The following is a 21,938-nucleotide window of genomic DNA, read 5'->3' as shown; positions in this document are numbered from 1 at the left end:
AAGGCGAGGCTCTGCGGAATCGTTCGACATCTTTGAAATTAAACTTTACGTCGTTGAAGTCTCTGCAGTTTTTTATTTTTATTTCTTTTGATGCACTTTGTGAATGTGTTCTAGTTCGATGCTTTATGAATAAACTTCTTTAAATGTATGAAAATAATAAGACATGATAAAGACTTGGCAGCATCAACAGCTTTGTTCACTTGCGTGTCAGGCCCTCTAGTGGCCGAACAGCAGCAGAACGCCTCATCACAGCTGAGGCCTCACACCGGGCAGCTCCATCCGAGTGAGATGGAATCCCAAGCACTGGATTCATTCTGATTGTTTGAGAATCTCCAAAAGGAGTCACTTTAACAGTCACTTGGTCACTTTAACAGTCACGCCCACCGGACACATGGAAAACGAGGGGATGGTAGCTCAGGAGGTAGAGTTGGTCGTCTAGTAATCCAAAGGTTGCTGGTTCGATCCCAGGCTCCTCCTGCTAGCGTGCTGTAGTGTCCTTGAGCAAGACACTTAACCCCTCATTGCTCCTGATGGCTGCGTCCGTCTGTGTTTGAATAATTGTAAGTCGCTTTGGATAAAAGCGTCTGATCAATGTAATGTAAAAACATTCATTTTTACCTTTAGAGTGGAAATGCACGAGATTATTTGGTAAAACATGATCCCATATTTGAGACTTTATTTAGCTGGCACTTTAAAACAAACAGGCATTCAATGTATTCCTGCCCTGCATGTGTTCTTCCATCTGCTGCTTCTAATGTTGGTGGCGAGGTCCACCACCACCAGCGACAAGTGAAAGGTGGCTGCGGAGAAGCCGTGCAGCCCTCAAAAAGCAGCAGGCACTCCAGCGACGAGCAAACTTTGTTGTGAAATTTTAGTTTTTATTGAACAAGTAACAACTATTTTCAGGACTTTATCAAACAAAATTGCCGACGGGCCTCCCCATTCCTGAACGCGAAGGCGCCACGTCAGGGAGGCGCACTTTTATTTACACAACACAAACTGGCTGCCAGTCTGCCTCCATCCCAGTGTCCTCGGGCAAGGCGGGCGCAGGAAGAAGGCGTGGCACGGCTCAGCGGCGCAGGCGCAGGAAGAAGGCGTGGCGGCACTCGCTGCTGTCTGCCGGGTAGTACTTATCGTAGAAGTCCAGGATGTACTCCTCCGTCTTGAAGCCGAACTTCTGGTACAGCAGCATGGCAGAGTTACTGGCAGAGACATGGAGGGTGACGTCCTTCCCCATGCAGGTCTACACACACACACACGCGTGGAAGTGTTCATCCGTCAGAACAAATGAAAGCCTCCAGTAAACATGTGGTTTTTTTTGTACATCAGTGTGTATGATATTTGTGTAGTACCTGGATGAGGTGGTAGATCATGAAGGTAGCCAGCCCCGCCCTCCTCCACTCAGGGTGCACCAGCAGGAAGGAGATGTACGCCTCGTTGTACTTCACGTCAGGAACCATGAAGCCAAACCCCACAACCACCTTCTTGTAGAGCGCCACCACGCTGAAGTCAGGGTACTGCAGGCACTCCGACAGGTCCACGCCTGGGGAGGGGCTCCGTCAGCACCACGCCTTCATCCACGCTGAGTAAACCATGTTGTTTTGGCTGGTGTTGGGTGTGTGTGTGTGTGTGTATTGGGTGGGGTCAAGGGTAAAGGTGTTGGGTGTAGGTACCGGGCCAGAAGCAGTCCTGGCACATGGCGTTGACGGATGGGATGTGGCTGGGGCGGGCGTAGCAGTAGTCGATGGGGGCGTCGGCCTCAGGTGTCCAATCAGGATCCTTCCTGTGAGGAAACGCCCGGATCTCAGCCAGGAGACGCATCTTCACAGGACGGCTCTCAAAGTCCCTCCTAAGGGATCAATACGTCATCAACACTCTACACCTTACCAATACATTATCAATACACTACACCTTATCAATACACTACACCTTATCAATACACTACACCTTATCAATACATTATCAATATACTACACCTTATCAATACATTATCAATACACTACACCTTATCAATACACTACACCTTATCAATACACTACACCTTATCAATACATTATCAATACACTACACCTTATCAATACATTATCAATACACTACACCTTATCAATACACTACACCTTATCAATACACTACACCTTATCAATACATTATCAATATACTACACCTTATCAATACATAACCAATTTACTAGACCTTATCAATAGACTATCAATGTACTACACATTACCAGTACACAATCAATGTACTACACCATATCAATACATTATTAATATACTACACCTTATCAATACACTATCAATGTAATACACATTATCAATACACTATCAATGTACTACACATTATCAATATACTATGAATATACTACACCTTATCAATACACTATCAATATACTACATCTTATCAATACACCACACTATCAATACACTAGTTAATTGATTGTATTGTAGTTGATGGTTTGTACCTGATGTAGGGCCTCAGGGTGCGGGAGGTGTAGGGGCTCCGCACCGCCTGATCAGGACCCCCATCACACCCCATCAGACGGTGCCAGAACGACACGGATGGCTGGTGGAGCCCCCTGCTGGTGGAGAGAGAGCACTGCAGGAAACAGTCACACGTCAGTGGGAGGAGGAAGGAAGGAAGGAGGTGGATTCAAGCATGGTGGTAATTTTATTTACTTTACATTACATTGATCAGACGCTTTTATCCAAAGCCACTTACAATTATTCAAACAGCGACGGACGCAGCCATCCGGAGCAATTAGGGGTTAAGTGTCTTGCTCAAGAACACTACAGCATGCTAACAGGAGGAGCCTGGGATCTAACCAGCAACCTTTACATGACTAGACCACCAGCTCTACCTCCTGAGCTACCACCCCCTCAGTAAACAGTTGTTCTGTGGCTGTTGATGAAAACAACATGAAGACAAGCTGCTGTGATGGTTGACGCTGCTGCTCCACCAGGTTGATATATTTGGACATGTTATCTCAACATTGGACGTGTGGAACGTTGTTTTCATTGAAGCCTGTGGGCAAAGCTTCCTTCAAGCGTTTTACACAAGAAATGGACAGATAAGTTACCTTTATTTATTAATATAATATTAGCTTTATTCTATTTTTTTGCTGAGCCGAACCGTGACTCAAAACCGTGACATGAACCGTTGCTCTCCCAATATAAAGTACTGAATAAATAAAAATCATATTTTGTAGATTGCAAAATTAGAACGCACAAATCACCCTCCGTTGGTGATGGTGAGTTTATATATTTTGTGGGGGAAAATAATGAAAATATGAAAAACAAAATCCCCTAAAATAATAGTTCTTGCAGATCCTGTGCAAGAGGGCTGAACCATGTCATAAATGATGCACAGCAGCAGCGGTGTCACAGGGCAGCATGGAGGGCGGGCTCAGAGAGTCGTGGACAAAGTGTCCCGTTACGCACGGTTTCCACCCAAAAGGATAATGTAAAATAAAATAAAAACATTGCTCCGACGCGCCGATGGCAGGCACCCCATCCAGACACCTGTCGCCAGTATCGCCAGAGAGGGAGACAGGTCACTCCCCCCTCCCCCCTTGGAGATGGCGTACTAGGCCATGTGACCCACCGCAGATTTTAGGTACTTTTGCTGCCGTCTCAATTTTTTCTTCCACATCATTTTAAAGAGCTTCAAAACAAGGTGTCACTTGTGTAAATCAAACCAATATTTTTAAAGCTATGACTTGTTAATGACGAGGGCGTGGCAAACTGTGTTTCACTTGTTTACGGAAGTGACGTCAGCTTTTCTTCTTCGCGTGTTACGCCGCCTACACAACAATGGCTCTGTGTGTGTAAAAGTAGTACGATTTAAAGGCTGAATTCTATCCAAACGCATTCACATTGGGACTTCAAATCACATGGAATATGGAGGAAAGATCTTCACCTGGATGCTCGCTTTAAAGGAAACCATCCATCGTAAGTGAACGGTGTTTCCTCATGTCATCTAACAGGAATATTTAACTCCACGGTTTAACATTTTTATACTATTTATAAATCAAACTCGGTTTTGAAAGTATGTTGAGATAAAAAGAACACAAATCTGGAAAAATCGAATTTTCCTTCAAGAAAGGTTTTTTCTACTTATTTGGCTGCTCCTGGCTATTTTGCAAATGACGACATCACAGGTTTTTCTGCAGTAGGTCACACATCACCTTTAGGAAGAGTGTGTTAAAATAAAAAATAAAAACACTTCCTTGCAAGCTTCGTGATTTGAAAATTGACTTCTATTAAATTGCAATGTGAAGATGAATTTTGACTCCACCCACCTGGAAGCGGTCCAGGATCCGGCGGTCCTGGCTGCCGGTGCAGTATCTGGCCACCAGGGTGCACCCCGCCACCGCACCGTACGCCTCCCCCACCAGGCCGAGTGCGGCGCTGACCGCCTGGTCCACGTCCAGCAGGGGGAGCCCCCGCTGCCGCTTGGCTTGGCGGACCATCAGCTTTCTGCGGAGCCGCCGGGCGGGCGGAGCCAGCGCCAGTGCCAGGGGGCAGGCATCCAGCCGCCGCAGCAGCACACGCTCTTCGTACAGGCCGAGGGGTGCGTAGCGCGGGGGCGGAGCGCAGGTCTCCTCCCCCTTCTCAGGATGGCCGCGCCTTCTCTCTGGCCCTCCCTCGACCGCACAGCGCCCCCCTGTCAAGATGGGAGGGGCTTCACCCCGCCCCGGCGGGACTTCAAAGCCTTCGCCACGCTCGCGGCCGTCGTCTTCCTCACTGTCAGCCTCCCGCTTGATGTGCGGCGCCACAGAGCGCAGTTTCTTGCGGACGGCGCCGCTGGGAGGTGGGATGTACTCCATGCCTGGGTCGATCATCCCCTCCGACTCCAGCTCCTCATCGTCTGTTTGGAGGAAGAAGAAGAAGGATCAATGTGCCGCTCAGCGGGATATACGTCAGAGGAGGGGGGCGGAGTTTACCGTGGAACAGCGCCTGCGGAGGCATGATGTCCGGGATGAGGTCGGCCTCCGACAGCAGGCTGGGCGTGGCCGAGTGGGAGGCCGGGGTCCCCGGAGCAGAGAAGTCCGGCGAGGGGGAGGGGGAGGGGCTGGTGAGGGGCGTTCTGTCCGAGGAGCTGAGGGAGGAGAAGTCTACCACCTCCCCCTTCTCCAGAACCAGGTCGGGGCGTCGCCCGCCGCTTGCCACTCGCCCTCCCAGCTTAACGGGCGTAGAGGAGGCGCTGCGGTCCGCGTAGCCGCCTGCTGCCTCCTTCTGGGCGCGCCGGATGTCCTTGGCCTCCTGCGTCCGCGAGCGCTTCTCCTTCAGCTGCATCGCGTTCTCCACGGGGTTCCGGGCGCCGCGCTTCCTCAAACCCTCCACCGTGATGATGGGGTCCACCGACAGTTTGGAGGCTGCGACAGAACCCACACAACGAGGAACTTAAACCCCGAAAACAAAACTAAGACCGAGACAACCCCTCAGTTTGGCTGAGCACAACATTCAAGGCATACGGAGCAGGTGTCGGGTGGAGCAGTGAGGATGCAACACCTTTGGTCTTGGTTGTGGACTTGTCCAGCTCAGGGCGCAGGGTGGGCGGTCGGTTCTGGACCAGCTTCCACCAGCCAGGCTCTCCAAACTCCTGGGCCCCCGAGCGGAAGAAGGTGGGGCTGCCGACGGAGAGGCAGCCGGCCACTGTGCTCCACCAGGTGGAGGTCTTCTTCCTGCAGACGGGTGGAGGACATACCAGAACAGGGACTCAGTGGAACAGGGGTTAGTTACCTGGTTGCCAGTGAACAGGGGTTAGTTACCCGGTTGCCAGTATACAAGGGTTAGTTACCTGGTTGCCAGTAAACAGGGGTTAGTTACCTGGTTGCCAGTAAACAGGGGTTAGTTACCTGGTTGCCAGTAAACAGGGGTTAGTTACCTGGTTGCCAGTAAACAGGGGTTAGTTACCTGCTTCCCAGCAGGAAGGTCCAGTGGCGTCCTATGAAGGCGCAGATGTCCTCTTTCCACCTGAAGTAGCCCTGGCGCCCGGTTCCCTCCAGGGAGAGGTTGTACATGGCCAGCATCACCACCTACAACCACACAACGCTCTGAAACCTCACAGCTCACTCCAGACGACCACTACTTCCTGTTAGAATTGAAACGTAATGCAGAGAGCTAGAACTCCAAAGGTTCTGGAACAAAGAAGTTCTCTGTATAGAAGAACGTATAAAACAAGAACCTCTGGCTCTCAGACTCCAGCTGGATTCTGACTTTGTAATGAGTTTGTGTTGATCAGGTTATGACGGACTAGAAGTCTATCCAGTGGAGAAAACACTTCACCACGTCAAACGGTTTGAGGAGGACAGGTCGACAGGTACCTGCTGCCACGTCAGCCTCATTCTCTCAAAGGTTTCCTTGGCGTCGTCGGTGCAGCTGGAGCAGCAGAACTTGAAGAAGTTGTCGCCCTTCAGGTAGCTGGGCTGCTCTCCACGGAGCTGGCCTGGAGGGGAACATTTACAGAACCAGTATTATATTTCTTTCCAGTTTGTTTAGATTTCTGTTTTCTTTCAGGAGGTACTTTGTTTTGGAAAATTTTGTGTGTTCAGGCATCCCAGAGCCTCTCCAGGAAGTTCCCCCCTGGTGGACTTTCCACCTGCAGGAATCCACTTGTGGCAGCGGTCGCAGTAGAAGGCCATGTCCTCGCACGCCCAGCTTCCCTCTCCGCCCTCGCCCTCCTCCCCCACATCGCTGGTTAGGGAGTCTCCGCTCTGGTCGTGGGACAGGTCCACGGAGCCCTGCTCCTCCGACTCCACGATCAGCAGGGTCTCGCCCTCCACCTCGCCCTCTTCCAGACCCTCTGAGGCCGACGTGCACGCCGCCTCGTCCTCGCACGCCGCCAGCTGGTCGCCGCCATCCATGGGGCAGCTGGCGCAGCTGGCGCACACACCTGGACAGGAAGCAAGAAAACCAACCAATCAGAGCCCTCCCAGGGTGGACAACTCAACAAGGACACACTGTTTCGTTACCCGGGAGGACTCACCCCCCGGCCGGGTGGACTCACCTTAGTTCCGGTGCCGGTCGTTCTGGGCCTCCCTGCGATCGCGCTCAGCCTCCAGCTCCAGGGTCAGACTCCGCTGCTCTTCCAGGACCCGCAGGTTCTCCTTCTTGCGTTCCAGGCGTTCCAGGTCCCTCAGAACTCCCTGATGAAGCTTCTGGAAGAGGGGAACAAACAGGACTTTACTACGAGAGGAGGACAACACGCTCTGTTCCAGCTGAATTCTGCCAGTGAGGAAATGCTTAAGTAGCTGCTGCTTCACTTATTCATCCAGATCTCCTTTTACACTTCTATTCCACTCACCCTCCATCCCATAATGTATCTGAGTGGTTGACAGCTGAATTCCCATTGAGAGACATTGAAATTCAAGAGCTGGTTTTCTGCTCTGAAAGGGAAGATAGGCTCAGATACTGAATTCTGCTGATGTCACTTCAATTCAAGTGAAATCATAAAAATACATCAAAGTGATGTGTAACTACATATAGTTACTAATAACTACTACAGTAAACTGTTACTACAGATGCACCGATTGCTATTTTAAAGTGGTTAAACAATATTCGTGTGAATCGTGTCATTCTACACTCAAAGGTCATATTAACTGAGATCCCATTGATAGTTTGGTTGTTCGTGGAAACATTTAGATTCAGAGACGGAGTGTGTCACTGTTGCTGATGCTCAGCTCTGCAGATGGAAGAACGAGGATACATATTAATGTAAGACTATTTAACGCCTTTATTTATGTTTACAATAATATTTAATATCATATCAAATCAATAACACTACACTTTATGGAAGACACTCAGTACATGCGTATCTTTCAAACACAAGCGAGAAAACACTGCGGAAATGACCCTGTTAGCCACCTAGCATGCTAACAGCTAGGCTAACTAGCAGCGACCGTCAGACTCAGGAGTGTTTGTGTTTTTATTCTTTTCGGATCTTTTATTTCTCTGTTGCTCTTCTCATTCGTACCTCCCGCTCCAGGCTCTGCTGGATGTGCACTCCGGCAACAGTACCCAGGGTGAGCACCACCGACAGACCGAGCACCGCTCTGGAGGCGGCGGACATCACGCTGCTAGCTCAGGGACAGGCAGAGGAGCGGAGCACAGAGCGGAAGAGGAGGAGCCACGGCCGGAACCGCGAGGAGACGGAGGAGACGGAGAGCACAGCGACCCCTGCTGGGCTGGTGGACACATGACGTCACCTCGTCACGTTCAATACAGACAAAGTTACGTTTCCTGAATACAAGCCTGAATACAAGCCGATACAACCCTGAATACAAGCCGACACAACCCTGAATACAAGCCCGAATACAAGCCGACACAACCCTGAATACAAGCCTGAATACAAGCCGACACAACCCTGAATACAAGCCTGAATACAAGCCGATACAACCCTGAATACAAGCCGACACAACCCTGAATACAAGCCCGAATACAAGCCGACACAACCCTGAATACAAGCCTGAATACAAGCCGATACAACCCTGAATACAAGCTGACACAACCCTGAATACAAGCCTGAATACAAGCCTGAATACAAGCCGACACAACCCTGAATACAAGCCTGAATACAAGCCGATACAACCCTGAATACAAGCCGACACAACCCTGAATACAAGCCCGAATACAAGCCGACACAACCCTGAATACAAGCCGACACAACCCTGAATACAAGCCTGAATACAAGCCGATACAACCCTGAATACAAGGCCGAATACAAGCCAGAAAACAAGCCCGAATACAAGCCGATACAACCCTGAATTCAAGCCTGAATCCAAGCCCGAATACAAGCCTGAATAAAACTCTGAATACAAGCCCGAATACAAGCCTGAATATTACATTACATTACATTTCATTGATCAGACGCTTTTATCCAAAGCAACTTACAATTGTTCAATCACCTACGGACGCAGCCATCAGGAGCAATTAGGGGTTAAGTGTCTTGCTCAAGGACACTACAGCATGCTAGCAGGAGGAGCCCGGGATCGAACCAGCAACCTTTAGATCACTAGACCACCAGATCTACCTCCTGAGCTACCATTCCCATTACAAGCCCAAATACAAGCCAGAATACAACCCTGAATACAAGCCCGAATACAACTCTGAATACAAGCCAGAATACAACCCTGAATACAAGCCAGAATACAAGCCTGAATACAAGCCTGAATACAAACCCGAATACAAGCCCAAATATAACTCTGAATATAACCCTGAATACAAGCCCGAATACAAGCCCGAATAAAACTCTGAATACAAGCCCAAATACAAGCCCGAATACAAGCCCGAATATAACCCTGAATACAAGCCCGAATATAAGCCCGAATACAAGCCTGAATACAAGCCCAAGAATACAAGAGTTTGTGATTGAGCACTTTCTTCCATAGTACAAAAAGAAGAACCGGGCCTTCCATAGCAAAACCATCTTCATGCCTGACAATGCACCATCTCATGCTGCAAAGAATACCTCTGTGTCATTGGCTGCTATGGGCATAAAAGGAGAGAAACTATGGCGTGGCCCCCATCCTCCCCTGACCTCCACCCTATTGAGAACCTTTGGAGCATCCTCAAGCAAAATATCTGAGGGTGGAGGCAGTTGGCATCAAAACAGCAGCTCTGGGAGGCTGTTCTGACATCCTGCAAAGATATTCAACAGAAACTCTCCAAAAACTCACAAGTTCAATGGAGGCAAGAACAGTGAAGGTGATATGAAAGAAGGCTCCTATGTTCACATGTAACTTGGCCTCTTAAGATGTTTTTATTGAAATAGCTTGGGGGGTTGACTTCCACCAATCAACTTTTCATCTGAAGTCGCTTTACACTGAATATGACAAACGCCAAGAACAAACAGGAAGTCCATTCATTCCTTTGGAGTCACAGCTCCAGTCGAGGGTCTTGGTGCTTCACATGTTCTGACTCATGTGACAAGTTTGGGTCTGACACTACAACAGGAAGTGACGTCAGTCAACTTTTTTATTGGAACTGGGCTTAAAACTAAGTGAATAAGTCACGTTTAAAAAAAAAAGATGTTTCCAACATTAGGTATTATTAACGTTGGATGTCACCATATTTACTTTCAATAAATCTATTGGAAGTTGTAAACTCATTATTGGAACATGGTAAATGTCACAGATGCAGTTCATCCCATGGCCACGGGGGGAAGATCACACCGACAGGTGCGATTACAGAGTAGGTGTGAAGCGTCACGTCCATTAAACTGTAAAAAATATAACAGTGAATCAGTTATAACATTTACTCTTGAGATCCTCGGAATTGTATGTTTCCTCATCTGCTCAAAAACATCTTTGGAACAAAGGCCCCATCTGGAACACCTTGAACACCTGGCATTGACATGCGTCTTGGTGATCTGATCACAAGTGGACAGCACCCAAGACACATCGAGCTCAGAACCCGTATCTGTCTGTCTATCCATCCATCTATCTATCTGTCTGTCTACCTATCATCTATTTATCCATCTGTCTATCTATCTGTCTATCTATCATCTATTTATCTGTCTGTCCATCTATCTATCTATCTATCTATCATCTATCTGTCTGTCTACCTATCATCTATTTATCCATCTATCCATCTATCCATCTATCTATCTATCTGTCTGTTTGTCTATCTGTCATCTATTTACCTGTCTGTCCATCTGTCTGTCTATCCATTTATTTATCTGTCTGCCTTTCTGTCTGTCTGTTCGTCTGTCTGCCTTTCTGTCTGTCTATCCGTTTATCTGTCTGTCTGTCTATCCATCTATTTATCTGTCTGTCTGTCTGTCTATCTATCTATCTATCATCTATCTGTCTGTCTGTCTACCTATCATCTATTTATCCATCTATCTGTCTGTCTGTCATCTATTTACCTGTCTGTCCATCTGTCTGTCTATCCATTTATTTATCTGTCTGCCTTTCTGTCTGTCTGCCTTTCTGTCTGTCTGTCTGTCTATCCATCTATTTATCTGTCTGTCTGTCTGTCTATCTATCTATCTATCATCTATCTGTCTGTCTGTCTACCTATCATCTATTTATCCATCTATCTGTCTGTCTGTCTGTCTGTCTATCTATCTATCTGTCTGTTTGTCTATCTGTCATCTATTTACCTGTCTGTCCATCTGTCTGTCTATCCATTTATTTATCTGTCTGCCTTTCTGTCTGTCTGTTCGTCAGTCTGCCTTTCTGTCTGTCTATCCGTCTATCCATCTATTTATCTGTCTGTCTGTCTGTCTATCTATCTATCTATCATCTATCTGTCTGTCTGTCTACCTATCATCTATTTATCCATCTATCTGTCTGTCTGTCTGTCCGTCTGTCTATCTATCTATCTATTTGTCTGTCTGTCTATCTGTCATCTATTTACCTGTCTGTCCGTCTGTCTGTCTATCCATTTATTTATCTGTCTGCCTTTCTGTCTGTCTATCCTTCTATCTGTCTGTCTGTCTGTCTATCCATCTATTTATCTGCCTGCTTGCCTGCCTGTCTGTCTATCCATCCATCTATTTAAGACTCTCTGTCGGTCTGATGTTAAGCCCCTCCCCTGCCCTCTACCGATTGGTCCTCATCTCTGAGTGCCATCTCTCTGGTCTAATCAGGAAGCAGCTGTGTCGCCAGCTGCCGCTCCACAGAAAGTGCCACGACTCACCGCGGCTCAGCTCCGGTAAGAGACACTTTTCTGCCTAAAAGCTCCAGGAAACGGGATAAAAAACCCAGAAAAACAGGAGCAGTTCATAGTTTCTAACAAGGAATACGCTCTGAGTAGTGATTCTGTGTTTCTGGACGCAACTTGTGAATAACTTTGCTCTGAGTTCTTCTTCTGCGTGTTGTGATGATAAACTGGAGCAGTTGGTTGAAAGTGGAGCTCAGCACCTGTCTTCATCCAGGTGTCTTCATCCAGGTGTCTTCATCCAGGTGTCTTCATCCAGGTGTCTTCATCCAGGTGTCTTCATCCAGGTGTCCTCATCCAGGTGTCCTCATCCAGGTGTCCTCATCCAGGTGTCCTCATCCAGGTGTCTTCAAGGCCTTGGCTTCAAATGGTGACGCTATTCGTCGTTAATAAAGTTGTGTTTTTCTGGACCAGTCCTCAGATTCTCCAGGGTCTGAGCACAAAGGGTTAACTGCTCTGAGACACGTCGTACGGCTTGAGGTCACAAGGGGTCATTCACCAGGTAACCAGCAAATAAAAGCATAAAGACGTGAAAATAATAGATAATAATCATAAAAATAATAATAATGATCAATAACCTCTTGACAGGAAGCAGGTCAGACTGAACACAAAGCAAAACCATAACATACTAGTTTATCTAGTAACTACTAAGTTAGCTTTTAAAACTAGTCTGACTAGTTATTCAACTAGACATACCAGTTATGAATGAGTCATACTAGTTATTTAACTAGTATGACTCGTTATTTAACTAGTATGACTTGTTATTTAACTAGTATGACTCGTTAGTATGACTCGTTATTTAACTAGTATGACTCATTCATAACTGGCATGTCTAGCTAAATAACTAGTCAGACTAGTTTTATAATTAGTATGGCGCCACCAGCTAGCGTTAGCGTTGACATGTAGGGTTAGTGATATGATGATGTGATGCCAGCGGCAGAGGTGATGATTACTACCAGACAGGAAAAGGTCTGCAGGTGAGCAGGTCAGCAGTGTCCTCTAAACTGTGGAGCCATTTGAAGACTCGACTTTGTTCAAACCTTGTGTTTCTGCAGCTGCTGCAGCGTGGGGCTGTCTGCCTTTAATATTTGCACGAACAAAACCATCTGAAAGTATTTCACAAGCAGAGAGAAATATGGAATACATCTATATTACTGATCCATGTATTTGTTTAGTCTGGATTTTTTTGTTCAGATCTTTTCACTTGTGGGATTTCCTTTTTATGTTTAAATGTGTTGCGTGATAAATTAGTCCTTCAGAGCAAACTCTGCAGTTTAAACTCGTCGATGATTGACTTGATATTTCCTGACGCTGTTTTTCTGTTTGCCCATGGGCAGCGGGGCGTTTTACTGTGGGGTCGTAAAACCTTTCCTCAGGTGGATACTTGACATGAAGCCTTCGAGCCATGAGTACAGAACCGGATGTTTTCTCATGTCTCAAGTGGCAGAACACTGTGTTTGTGTTTCATGTGTGTTCTGCCTCCAGACAACGGGACAAACTCATCAGACATGGACGTGTCGGACCCCCAGACTCTGGGCGTCATGGTGTTTGGAGGCTTCGTGGTGTTCTCGGCCATCGGCATCGCGCTGGTCTCCGGCTTCTCCATGAAGGAAACCTCCTACGAAGAAGCTCTGGACCGGCAGCGCCGCCAGTTGAACAGGAGCCACGCCCAGCTGGCCGAGAGAAAGAGGAAGGACAAGGCCCCCGAGAGGAAGAGCAGAGCCAAGAGGAGGGAGGAGCGGCCGGACGCCGCCGGGGAGCTGCGGTCCAACTCTGAGCCGGCCCCGCAGCAGGACCCCGCCGCCCCAGAACCCCTAGTCAAACCAGACCAAGTACCGGAGCCTGCTGTCGCTGCCCCGCCACCTCCTCCTGCTGCTGTGAAGTCCTCCCCTGGGCCCTCCCCAAAAGAAAAGAAGAAGAAGAAGACCGCAAAGGGGGAGCCGGTGACACAGGTAGAAGCTGCTGCTAAAGAAGCATCTGTGCCCGCCACGCCCCCTGTGCCCGCCACGCCCCCCGTGAGGGAGGTTTCTCAGGTGAGCCCGGTCTCCAGCGCCCCCCCTCCTGCCGCAGTGGAGGAGCCCAAGACCGAAGCCCCGTCCAGGAAGAAGAAACCCAAATCGGAACCAGGTCGGTATCTTCACCTCCTGCGATCCTCCATTTTGGAGCTGGTGCACAGGTTACCATCGGTGGCAGTGGTACCTGTAGCTGCTTCACGGTGTTGTGGTTCCTGCAGATCCTGCAGACGTCGCCCTCTTGCTGCCGTTCAGGACTCTGCTCTGCACCTTGAGCGGCGCCAAGCTCAGCGTGGACGAAAGCGACCAGCTCCTCCAGCTTCTCAGCAACAAGGGCGGAGGCAGCCGGGTAGGCCACGCCCCCAAAGCACATGACGTGAAACACTGGAGAGCTGCTGCTGCCGAGGATGACAAGAATGATTCTCCTTCCTGTTTGCAGGCATCCCAGAAGGCCAAGGAGAAACAGCTGGGAGAGAAGGAGAAACAGCTGGGAGAGAAGGAGAAACAGCTGGGAGAGAAGGAGAAACAGCTGGGAGAGAAGGAGAAACAGCTGGGAGAGAAGGAGAAACAGCTGGGAGAGAAGGAGAAACAGCTGGGAGAGAAGGAGAAACAGCTGGGCAGCGAGCAGGAAGAAGCTGCAGCCTCCAAGAAGCGTTTGAAGGAACTTAACAAGGTTAAGATGATTTGACTGGACCATGATCTACTGAGTTATAATCATAATAACTACTGAATTATTATCATAATAGCTAGTGAATTATTATCATAATAACTACCGAGTTATTATCATATAACTACCGAGTTATTATCATAATGACTACTGAATTATTATCATAACTACCAATTTTTTATTATCATAATAACTACTGAATTATTATCATAATAACAACTGAATTATTATCATAATAACTACTGAATTATTATCATAACTACCAAATTATAATAACTACCAAATTATTATAATCATAATAACTACTGAATTGTTATCATAATAACTACTGAATTATTATCATAATAACTACAAAATTATTATCATAATAACTACCAAATTATTATCATAATAACTACTGAATTATTATAATAACTACTATATTATTAATATCATAATAACTACTGAATTATTATCATAATAACTACCGAATTATTAGCATAACTACCGAGTTATTATCATAATAACTACTGAATTATTATCATAGTAACTACTGAAGTATTATTATAATAACTACCGAATTATTAGCATAACTACCAAGTTATTAGCATAATAACTACCAAGTTATTAGCATAATAACTACTGAATTATTATCATAGTAACTACTGAATTATTATTATAATAACTACCAAATTATTATTATCATTATAACTACTGAATTATTATCATAATAACTACCGAGTTATTATCATAACTACTGAATTATTATCATAATAACTACTGAACTATTATTATAATAACTACCGAATTATTAGCACAAGTACCAAGTTATTAGCATAATAACAACTGAGTTATTATCACAATAACTACTGAATTATTAGCATAATAACTATTGAATTATTAGCATAATAACTACAGAGTTATCATTATAACTACTGATTTATTACCATAACTACCGAGTTATTATCATAATAACTACCGAATTATGATCATAATAACTACAGAGTTATTATCATAATAACTACTGATTTATTATCATAATAACTACCAAGTTACAACTACCGAGTTGTTATCATAATAACTACAGAGTTATTATCATAATAACTACCGAGTTATTATCATAATAACTACCAAGTTATTATTATCATAATAACTACCAAGTTATTATGATCATAATAACTACCGAGTTATTATCATAATAAATACCGAGTTATGATCATAATAACTACAGAGTTATTATCATAATAACTACCAAATTATTATCATAATAACTACCAAATTATTATAATCATAATAACTACCGAGTTATAATCATAATAACTACCGAGTTATAATCATAATAACTATTGAGTTATTGTTATAACTACTGAGTTATTATCATAATAACTACCAAGTTATTATTATGATAATAACTACTGAGTTATTATCATAATAACTACCAAGTTATTATCATAATAGCTACCAAGTTATTATCATAACTACCGAGTTATTCTCATAATAACTATTGAGTTATTATCATAACTACCGAGTTATTATTATCATAACTACCAAGTTATGATAATAATAACTACTGAATTATTATCATAATAACTACTGAATTATTATCATAATAACTACTGAGTTATTATCATAATAACTACCGAGTTATTATAATAACTACCAAATTATTATCAGAATAACTACCGAGTTATTATCAGAATAACTACCGAGTTATTATCATAATAACTACCGAGTTATTATAATAACTACCAAATTATTATCAGAATAACTACCGAGTTATTATCATAATAACTACCGAGTTATTATGATAATAACTACAGAGTTATTATCATAATAACTAGTAGTTCTTCTCATAACATGGAACTTCTTTCTTACTGGTTATCAAGTTGTCTTTATTCTTCACAGTGGATGCTCCGGATGCTCCACCAGGTCTGTCCACCATGACGTGTCCAGACCTGGATCAGCTCCAACCTCTCATGCTTCCTCTGCTACAGGAGCTCAGCGCTGAGCGATCCAAGATGGCGGCGCTGGAGTCGCGTACCAAGGCGGAGCTCGGCGCCAAGTCGCAGGCGGCGGCCGCTCTACAGGCCCGCATGGACACCTCCGCCCAGGACCATGTCAGCCAGACCAAACAGCTTCAGCTCAAGGTCAGAGGTCGCAGAGCGGGAGCTTTCTGGAATGATCACAGCCGTGAGTCTGGTCTGACCAGTTTGGTGGAAAATCAATATCAATCATGACATCACATTACGTCACTGATGAGGTCACTACATTCAGTCACGCAATCAAAGCCACTGGAAATCACAGTCCCAGCCGTAGGAATAAGCAGCGCCAGCAGAGTGAGACAGGTCAATGCAGCGGGGCCATTAAGCTGCTCCGTCACCAGGGGTCTGGTCTGGAGTGGAGGAGGGAGGTGGAGAGAGTTGGGTGGGGGGATGAAGGGGAAGGTGGTGTCAGGACATCTTCTAGAGAGAGAGGAGGGGAGGGAAGGGAAGATGGAGTGGGGTGGAGGAGAAGGTGGAATGAGTTTCCTGGGTTCTGCTGCTGTGAACTGGACAGATGTGGAACCTGCAGCAGCAGCTGGAGAACGGAGCCAACGCTCAGGTGAGCAGGCTGCAGCAGGAGAACGGCATCCTGAGGGACGCGCTCAACAAGGCCAGCAGCCAGGCGGAGAGCAGGTAGATGCCTGCCTGCCTGCCTGCCTGCCTGCCTGCCTGCCTGTCTGTCTGCCTGTCTGTCTTGCTGCCTGCCTGTCTTGCTGCCTGCCTGTCTTGCTGCCTGCCTGTCTTTCTCTACGAACGATTGGTTCGTATTGAAATGTCTACTATCTATTCCTTGCTGCATGTAGTACAGTGTGTAGTATGTCTAGTAGTGTGTAGTACAGTGTGTTGTACTGTGTAGTACAGTGTGTAGTAGTGTCTAGTAGTGTGTAGTACAGTGTGTTGTACTGTGTAGTACAGAGTGTAGTACAGTGTGTAGTAGTGTCTCTTATTACATTTCACTGCATATATGTATGGAAGTATGTATATGTATGTGACAAATAAAAATCTTGAATCTTGAATCTAGTAGTGTGTAGTACAGTGAGTAGTAAAGTGTGTACTAGTACTATGACACTACCTCCCCAGGCAGAACACTGAGCTGGCTAAGCTCCGGACGGACTGTGTGCGTTTGAAGCGTGAGCTGACTCAGCATCAGGACGAGGAGCAGCGCAGGAAGGACATGGAATCCAAGATGGCCGCCGCTGAGCAGCAGCTGGCAGAGCTGCTGGTAGGACCCCGCCCCCCGATCATAACAACAATACACATAAGAATAAACAGCCAAAAATATGTTGAATAAGTGCAGAAGGTGAAAGGTCGAGGATCCATGTTATTGCCGTGTCTTAGGACGTCAATCTTGCGGTGGTGGCGTTGCCGTGGTGACGTTGCCATGTGGCTGTATTTCAGTGCAGCCAGGTGGAGCGCGAGCGGGCGCAGCAGCAGCGTCTGGACGAGCTGCGTCTGGAGCTGCAGGGGTCCCAGGACGAAGCCGCGGGGCTGCAGGAGCGACTGGTCCGGCAGGACGCCAGGACCCTGCGGGACGCCGCCGGCATCGCGGGTCAGCGGGCGTGGCCTCCGGGGGGCGCCAGCGGGTAGCCGCTAGCACATAGCGAGCGTCCTAACACCGAGTGTGATGTCATTTGTGTGTTTCAGAACTGCGTGACTCATTGGCGTGTGCACAGGCTGAGCTGCAGGACCTCAAGGTCCAGCTGGAACAGCACGTCCTGCCCGCCCCGGAACACCAGGTACCCTAACCCAGCGGTAGTGGCTTGCTCAACTCAGGGAATAGACGTCCAACCCTGACGGTGTCTTGAAGCCACTCGATGATGAACTTTTGTGTCTTTCCTTCAGGTTAAAACGTCTCACAGAGAAGAAGAGCTTCACATGCGGTACGAGCGCTCAGCAGGCTCTTCTAAATGATCATGTAAACACTAGAGCAGAAAGACGCTAACTAGCGGTAGCATGGAACCAGGAAGCAGTTTGACGCCCAGATTCTGTTTCAGTCTGAAGGAGAGCGAACAGCGGGCGAGCGCTCAGGAACAGGAAGTGCAGCAGCTGAAACAGGAAGCGCAGCAACTGAAACAGGAAGTGATGCGGCAGGAACGGGAAGGGCAGCAGCTGAAACAGGAAGTGACGCGGCGGGAACAGGAAGAGCAGCAGCTGCAACAGGAAGTGACATGGCGGGAACAGGAAGTGCAGCAGCTGAAACAGGAAGCACAGCAGCTGAAACAGGAAGTGATGCAGTGGGAACAGGAAGTGCAGCAGCTCAGAGCGTCGCAGTCCAACAGGTGGATCTCTTCAGTCGCTCAGTTTGTATTTGGATTTGTACAACATTTAGTTTTGTATTCACCAGGTCACCGGGTGTAACGGGGTCACAGGGTGGCACAGAGTCTAACAGGGTCACAGGGTGGTACCCAGTGTAACGGGATCACAGGGTGTAATGGGGTCACAGGGTGGTAACGGGTGTAATGGGGTCACAGGGTGGTAACGGGTGTAACGTTGTCACAGGGTGGTAACGGGTGTAACGTTGTCACAGGGTGGCAACGGGTGTAACCGGGTCACCACGTGTAACGGGTGTAACGGGGTCACAGGGTGGTGACAGGTGTAACGGGGTCACAAGGTGGTAACGGGTGTAACGGGGTCACAGGGTGGTAACGGGTGTAACGGGGTCACAAGGTCGTAACGGGTGTAACGGGGTCACACAACATTTTGTTTTGTATTGATGGTTTGTTTCGTCCCAGAGGGGCGGCGGCTGGAGGACTGACGGGTGGAGCGGCAGCCCAGACGCCCTCCACAGTGAGTCCAAACGTAGTGAGTTGATGGGGAGAGATGAGGGGGGGAGGCGGGCGTCCACGAGACTGAAGCGGTGTGTCTGTGTGTCAGACCGGGAGAACGGAGGAGCTGCAGCAGAGAGACAGACAGGTGGAAGAGCTGCAGCAGAGAGTCAGACAGGTGGAGGAGCTAAAGGAGGAGAAGAGCAAGTGCGAGTTAAAACCAAGAGAACGACGTCATAATTAAACTGTTGTTAAACCTGACGAGTCTGCATCGTAGTTTCTCTGTTCTGTCTCAGAAGAAGAAGAGAAGAAGTCGAGCCTGAGACTTAGACTTAGCGTGTAGCATGTAGCGGAGTGATTCAGGGTCTGTGAAACCAGGAGAAGTGGTTACCGTGACAACAATGGTTCTATGTTTCTCCCTCTGTATTTTCAGGATTCTGGAAGTGAGACTGAGTCTGAGCAGCCGTTTGAAAGGTGAGTTAATTGTAAGACAGGTACTGCTGTCTGTCTCTCTAAGCAGTGAGACAGGTATCTGACAGGTATCCGTCTCACTGTTCCTGTGTGTTCTAAGCCTGGAGGAAGACTCTCAGCTGATCCGTCTGGAGGAAGAACTGCAGCGAGTCCGAGAAGAGATGGAGGCAGCAAAGAGCAAGAGCAACGTGAGCGACCAACCAGTCTGTACTGGGAACACTGGGAGCCTCCCAGTACAACCAGTCTGTACTGGGAACACTGGGAGCCCCCCAGTACAACCAGTGTGTACTGGGAACACTGGGAGCCCCCCAGTACAACCAGTCAGGAACACTGGGAGCCCCCCAGTACAACCAGTCAGGAACACTGTGAGCCCCCCAGTACAACCAGTCTGTACTGGGAACACTGGGAGACTCTCAATACAACCAGTGTGTACTGGGAACACTGGGAGCCCCCGAGTCTGACCAGTGTGTCTCTGCAGGACCTGCGGGAGAAGAACTGGGCGGCCATGGAAGCTCTCTCGGCCGCTGAGAAGCTCAGTGAGCAGCGTGTGTCGGAGGTTCGAGGAGCTCTGGTCAGTGCACGCTAACTGTGTTAGCTCAAAGCAGGGCCGCGGATGGGATCAGCTAGCGTAGCTCCTTTCAAACCTTGAACTGAAACAAGTACTAAATACTGTCTTACATCGAACACAACCACTGTCTGTCCGTCCGTCTGTCTGTCTGCGTGTGTGTGTGTGTGTGTGTGTGTGTGTGTGTAACAGGGTCACATGGTGGTAACGGGGTCACCTGGTTGTAACGGGGTCACCTGGTGTAACGGGGTCACATGCTGTCTTTGCAGGAAGGAACCCTGAAGAGGCTTCGTCAGAATGCTGCAGAAGAGGAACAGATCTGGAAATCCAAACTGTCTCAGGCTGAAGAACAACGGCAAGCGGTGAGGGTCAAACAGGGTCAGACAGGGTCAGACCCTGTCGGACGGACAATGAACCATCTGTGTCTCACTCTCTCCTGTCTGCCTGTCTGTCTGTCTGCAGCTTATAGAGCAGGTCTTGTTGTTAGAAGCTCAGCTGGAGAAACAGCTGGAGTCTGTGAAGCAAGAGGAGCTGGATCAGGTATTCACTCATCCATCTTTCCATTACTCATTCATCCATCAATCCATCCATCAACCCATTCATCCATCCATTCATCCATCTAACCATCTAACCATCCACCCATTCATCCATCATCCATCTAACCATCCACCCATTCATCCAACCATCAGGATGGTTGGATGAATGGGTGCTCCTTCATAGGCTGCTCAACTTCCTGTTAGAACGCATCCAACTTCCTGTTTCCTCTTCTTCAGGAATCATCTGTCGCTCCCGGCGAAGGAACCTCCGTCTGAACGCGGCACACCTCCCAATCACGACCCGAAACATTCCACTTCCTGCCTACTCCGTGCACTTCCTGTCTGCTTCCTGGTGAATCCCAGCATTTGGAGCCAAAGAGGAAGGGAACCAAAGTGCTTCCTTCGTCGCCCGGACGCCATGTTGGACCCAGACACCTGCAGAGGGCGCTCTCCCTGAGTTTCCATCGCCCCAGAAACGCAGCTTCCTGTTTGGACCGTCCGTCACTCGGCCCAACAGGAAGCTTTCATACCAGGCCTTCTCCACATGTTCTTGATGGTAATGCCATGTAAGGGTGTGGTCCAACCCAAGACCTGAGGCCCCAGTGACGGGTCCTGTTGGATCCAGACCCCGGTCCTGAAGGGAATGAACGGGAACATTTATGATAAATATGAAGGGAAAGGATCAGGAAATTAAAGGGTTAAAACACTCACCGTCACTGGTTGATTTTACTGATGACTGCTACACCTCGTCCAGTAGGAGAACACGTATGTTCCAGTAGGAGAACACGTATGTTCCAGTAGGAGAACACGTATGTTCCAGTAGGGGAACACGTATGTTCCAGTAGGGGAACACGTATGTTCCAGTAGGAGAACACGTATGTTCCAGTAGGAACATACGTGTACATACGTTGACCAGGCCTGGCCAACCCGCGGCTCGCGAGCCTCATGCGGCTCTTGGGCTGGTTTCATGCGGCTCTTAAGGGGCTTTCACATGACAAGCGTCAAAAACTCAGAAAAAAAAAAGCGCGGCCATTCATTCCCTATTATGATTATAAAATCGCTATGATATATCACTCGTTTTCCACCGCGGATCACCTCCTCATTTACTCAAAGCGGACAGCAGCAGGAGTCATGTCCCATTAACGCCTGTTTTATTAGTCCTAATGCCGCGTTTACACCAAAAGCGCCTCCATACAAAGTCAACGTATAGACGCGTTCCAGTCGCCTGGAACGCGTCT

At 47.6% G+C, this 21,938-nt stretch overlaps 2 protein-coding genes across 4 annotated transcripts; one reads left to right on the top strand and one right to left on the bottom strand.

Annotated features, from left to right (window-relative positions):
- Positions 1 to 182: 182 nt before the first annotated feature.
- Positions 183 to 7,144, bottom strand: kat14 (lysine acetyltransferase 14). The gene is made up of 11 exons (XM_079998996.1): positions 7,009 to 7,144; positions 6,601 to 6,894; positions 6,326 to 6,447; positions 5,916 to 6,037; positions 5,511 to 5,683; positions 4,943 to 5,374; positions 4,298 to 4,866; positions 2,462 to 2,595; positions 1,674 to 1,849; positions 1,353 to 1,543; positions 183 to 1,243 (listed from the first exon to the last, which is right to left on the bottom strand). The coding sequence occupies exons 2-11, from the start codon at positions 6,863 to 6,865 to the stop codon at positions 1,070 to 1,072; spliced, it is 2,358 nt and encodes a 785-aa protein (XP_079855122.1). The 5' UTR covers positions 6,866 to 6,894; positions 7,009 to 7,144; the 3' UTR covers positions 183 to 1,069.
- A 4,472-nt stretch (positions 7,145 to 11,616) lies between these two features.
- On the top strand, positions 11,617 to 21,461 carry rrbp1b (ribosome binding protein 1b). 3 transcript variants are annotated; one of them, XM_079998993.1, is made up of 21 exons: positions 11,617 to 11,657; positions 11,895 to 12,006; positions 12,078 to 12,165; positions 13,149 to 13,790; positions 13,897 to 14,024; positions 14,115 to 14,348; positions 16,227 to 16,250; positions 16,316 to 16,468; positions 16,878 to 16,996; positions 17,444 to 17,585; positions 17,762 to 17,912; positions 18,008 to 18,099; positions 18,206 to 18,243; positions 18,358 to 18,642; positions 19,096 to 19,165; positions 19,562 to 19,602; positions 19,700 to 19,787; positions 20,078 to 20,170; positions 20,434 to 20,526; positions 20,627 to 20,704; positions 20,938 to 21,461. In XM_079998993.1, the coding sequence occupies exons 4-21, from the start codon at positions 13,172 to 13,174 to the stop codon at positions 20,974 to 20,976; spliced, it is 2,487 nt and encodes an 828-aa protein (XP_079855119.1). In that variant the 5' UTR covers positions 11,617 to 11,657; positions 11,895 to 12,006; positions 12,078 to 12,165; positions 13,149 to 13,171; the 3' UTR covers positions 20,977 to 21,461. The 3 variants fall into 3 exon arrangements, with proteins under 3 accessions (XP_079855119.1, XP_079855120.1, XP_079855121.1); XM_079998994.1 differs by lacking the exon at positions 11,617 to 11,657 and having other exon boundaries at positions 11,874 to 12,165; positions 19,096 to 19,150; XM_079998995.1 differs by lacking the exons at positions 11,617 to 11,657; positions 16,227 to 16,250 and having other exon boundaries at positions 11,874 to 12,165.
- Positions 21,462 to 21,938: the final 477 nt, after the last annotated feature.

This window comes from Zeus faber (assembly GCF_960531495.2).
Source record: "Zeus faber genome assembly, chromosome: 4".
In the NCBI taxonomy this organism is placed as follows: domain Eukaryota; kingdom Metazoa; phylum Chordata; class Actinopteri; order Zeiformes; family Zeidae; genus Zeus; species Zeus faber.
The sequence above is the reverse complement of the archived record's forward strand: the minus strand, read 5'-3'. Positions and strand labels throughout refer to the sequence as shown.

What these genes read in the sequence shown, in the direction of transcription:
- kat14 (XM_079998996.1), bottom strand. Translation starts at nt 6,865, where the DNA reads ATGGATGGCGGCGACCAGCTGGCGGCGTGCGAGGACGAGGCGGCGTGC. An exon ending in TCCGCAGGCGCTGTTCCACG is followed by an intron (nt 4,867 to 4,942) that starts GTAAACTCCGCC and finishes TCCTCCAAACAG; the next exon opens with ACGATGAGGAGCTGGAGTCG. An exon ending in ACCCTGAGGCCCTACATCAG is followed by an intron (nt 1,850 to 2,461) that starts GTACAAACCATC and finishes TTGATCCCTTAG; the next exon opens with GAGGGACTTTGAGAGCCGTC.
- rrbp1b (XM_079998993.1), top strand. Translation starts at nt 13,172, where the DNA reads ATGGACGTGTCGGACCCCCAGACTCTGGGCGTCATGGTGTTTGGAGGC. An exon ending in CCAAACAGCTTCAGCTCAAG is followed by an intron (nt 16,469 to 16,877) that starts GTCAGAGGTCGC and finishes TGAACTGGACAG; the next exon opens with ATGTGGAACCTGCAGCAGCA. An exon ending in CTGAAGAACAACGGCAAGCG is followed by an intron (nt 20,527 to 20,626) that starts GTGAGGGTCAAA and finishes GTCTGTCTGCAG; the next exon opens with CTTATAGAGCAGGTCTTGTT.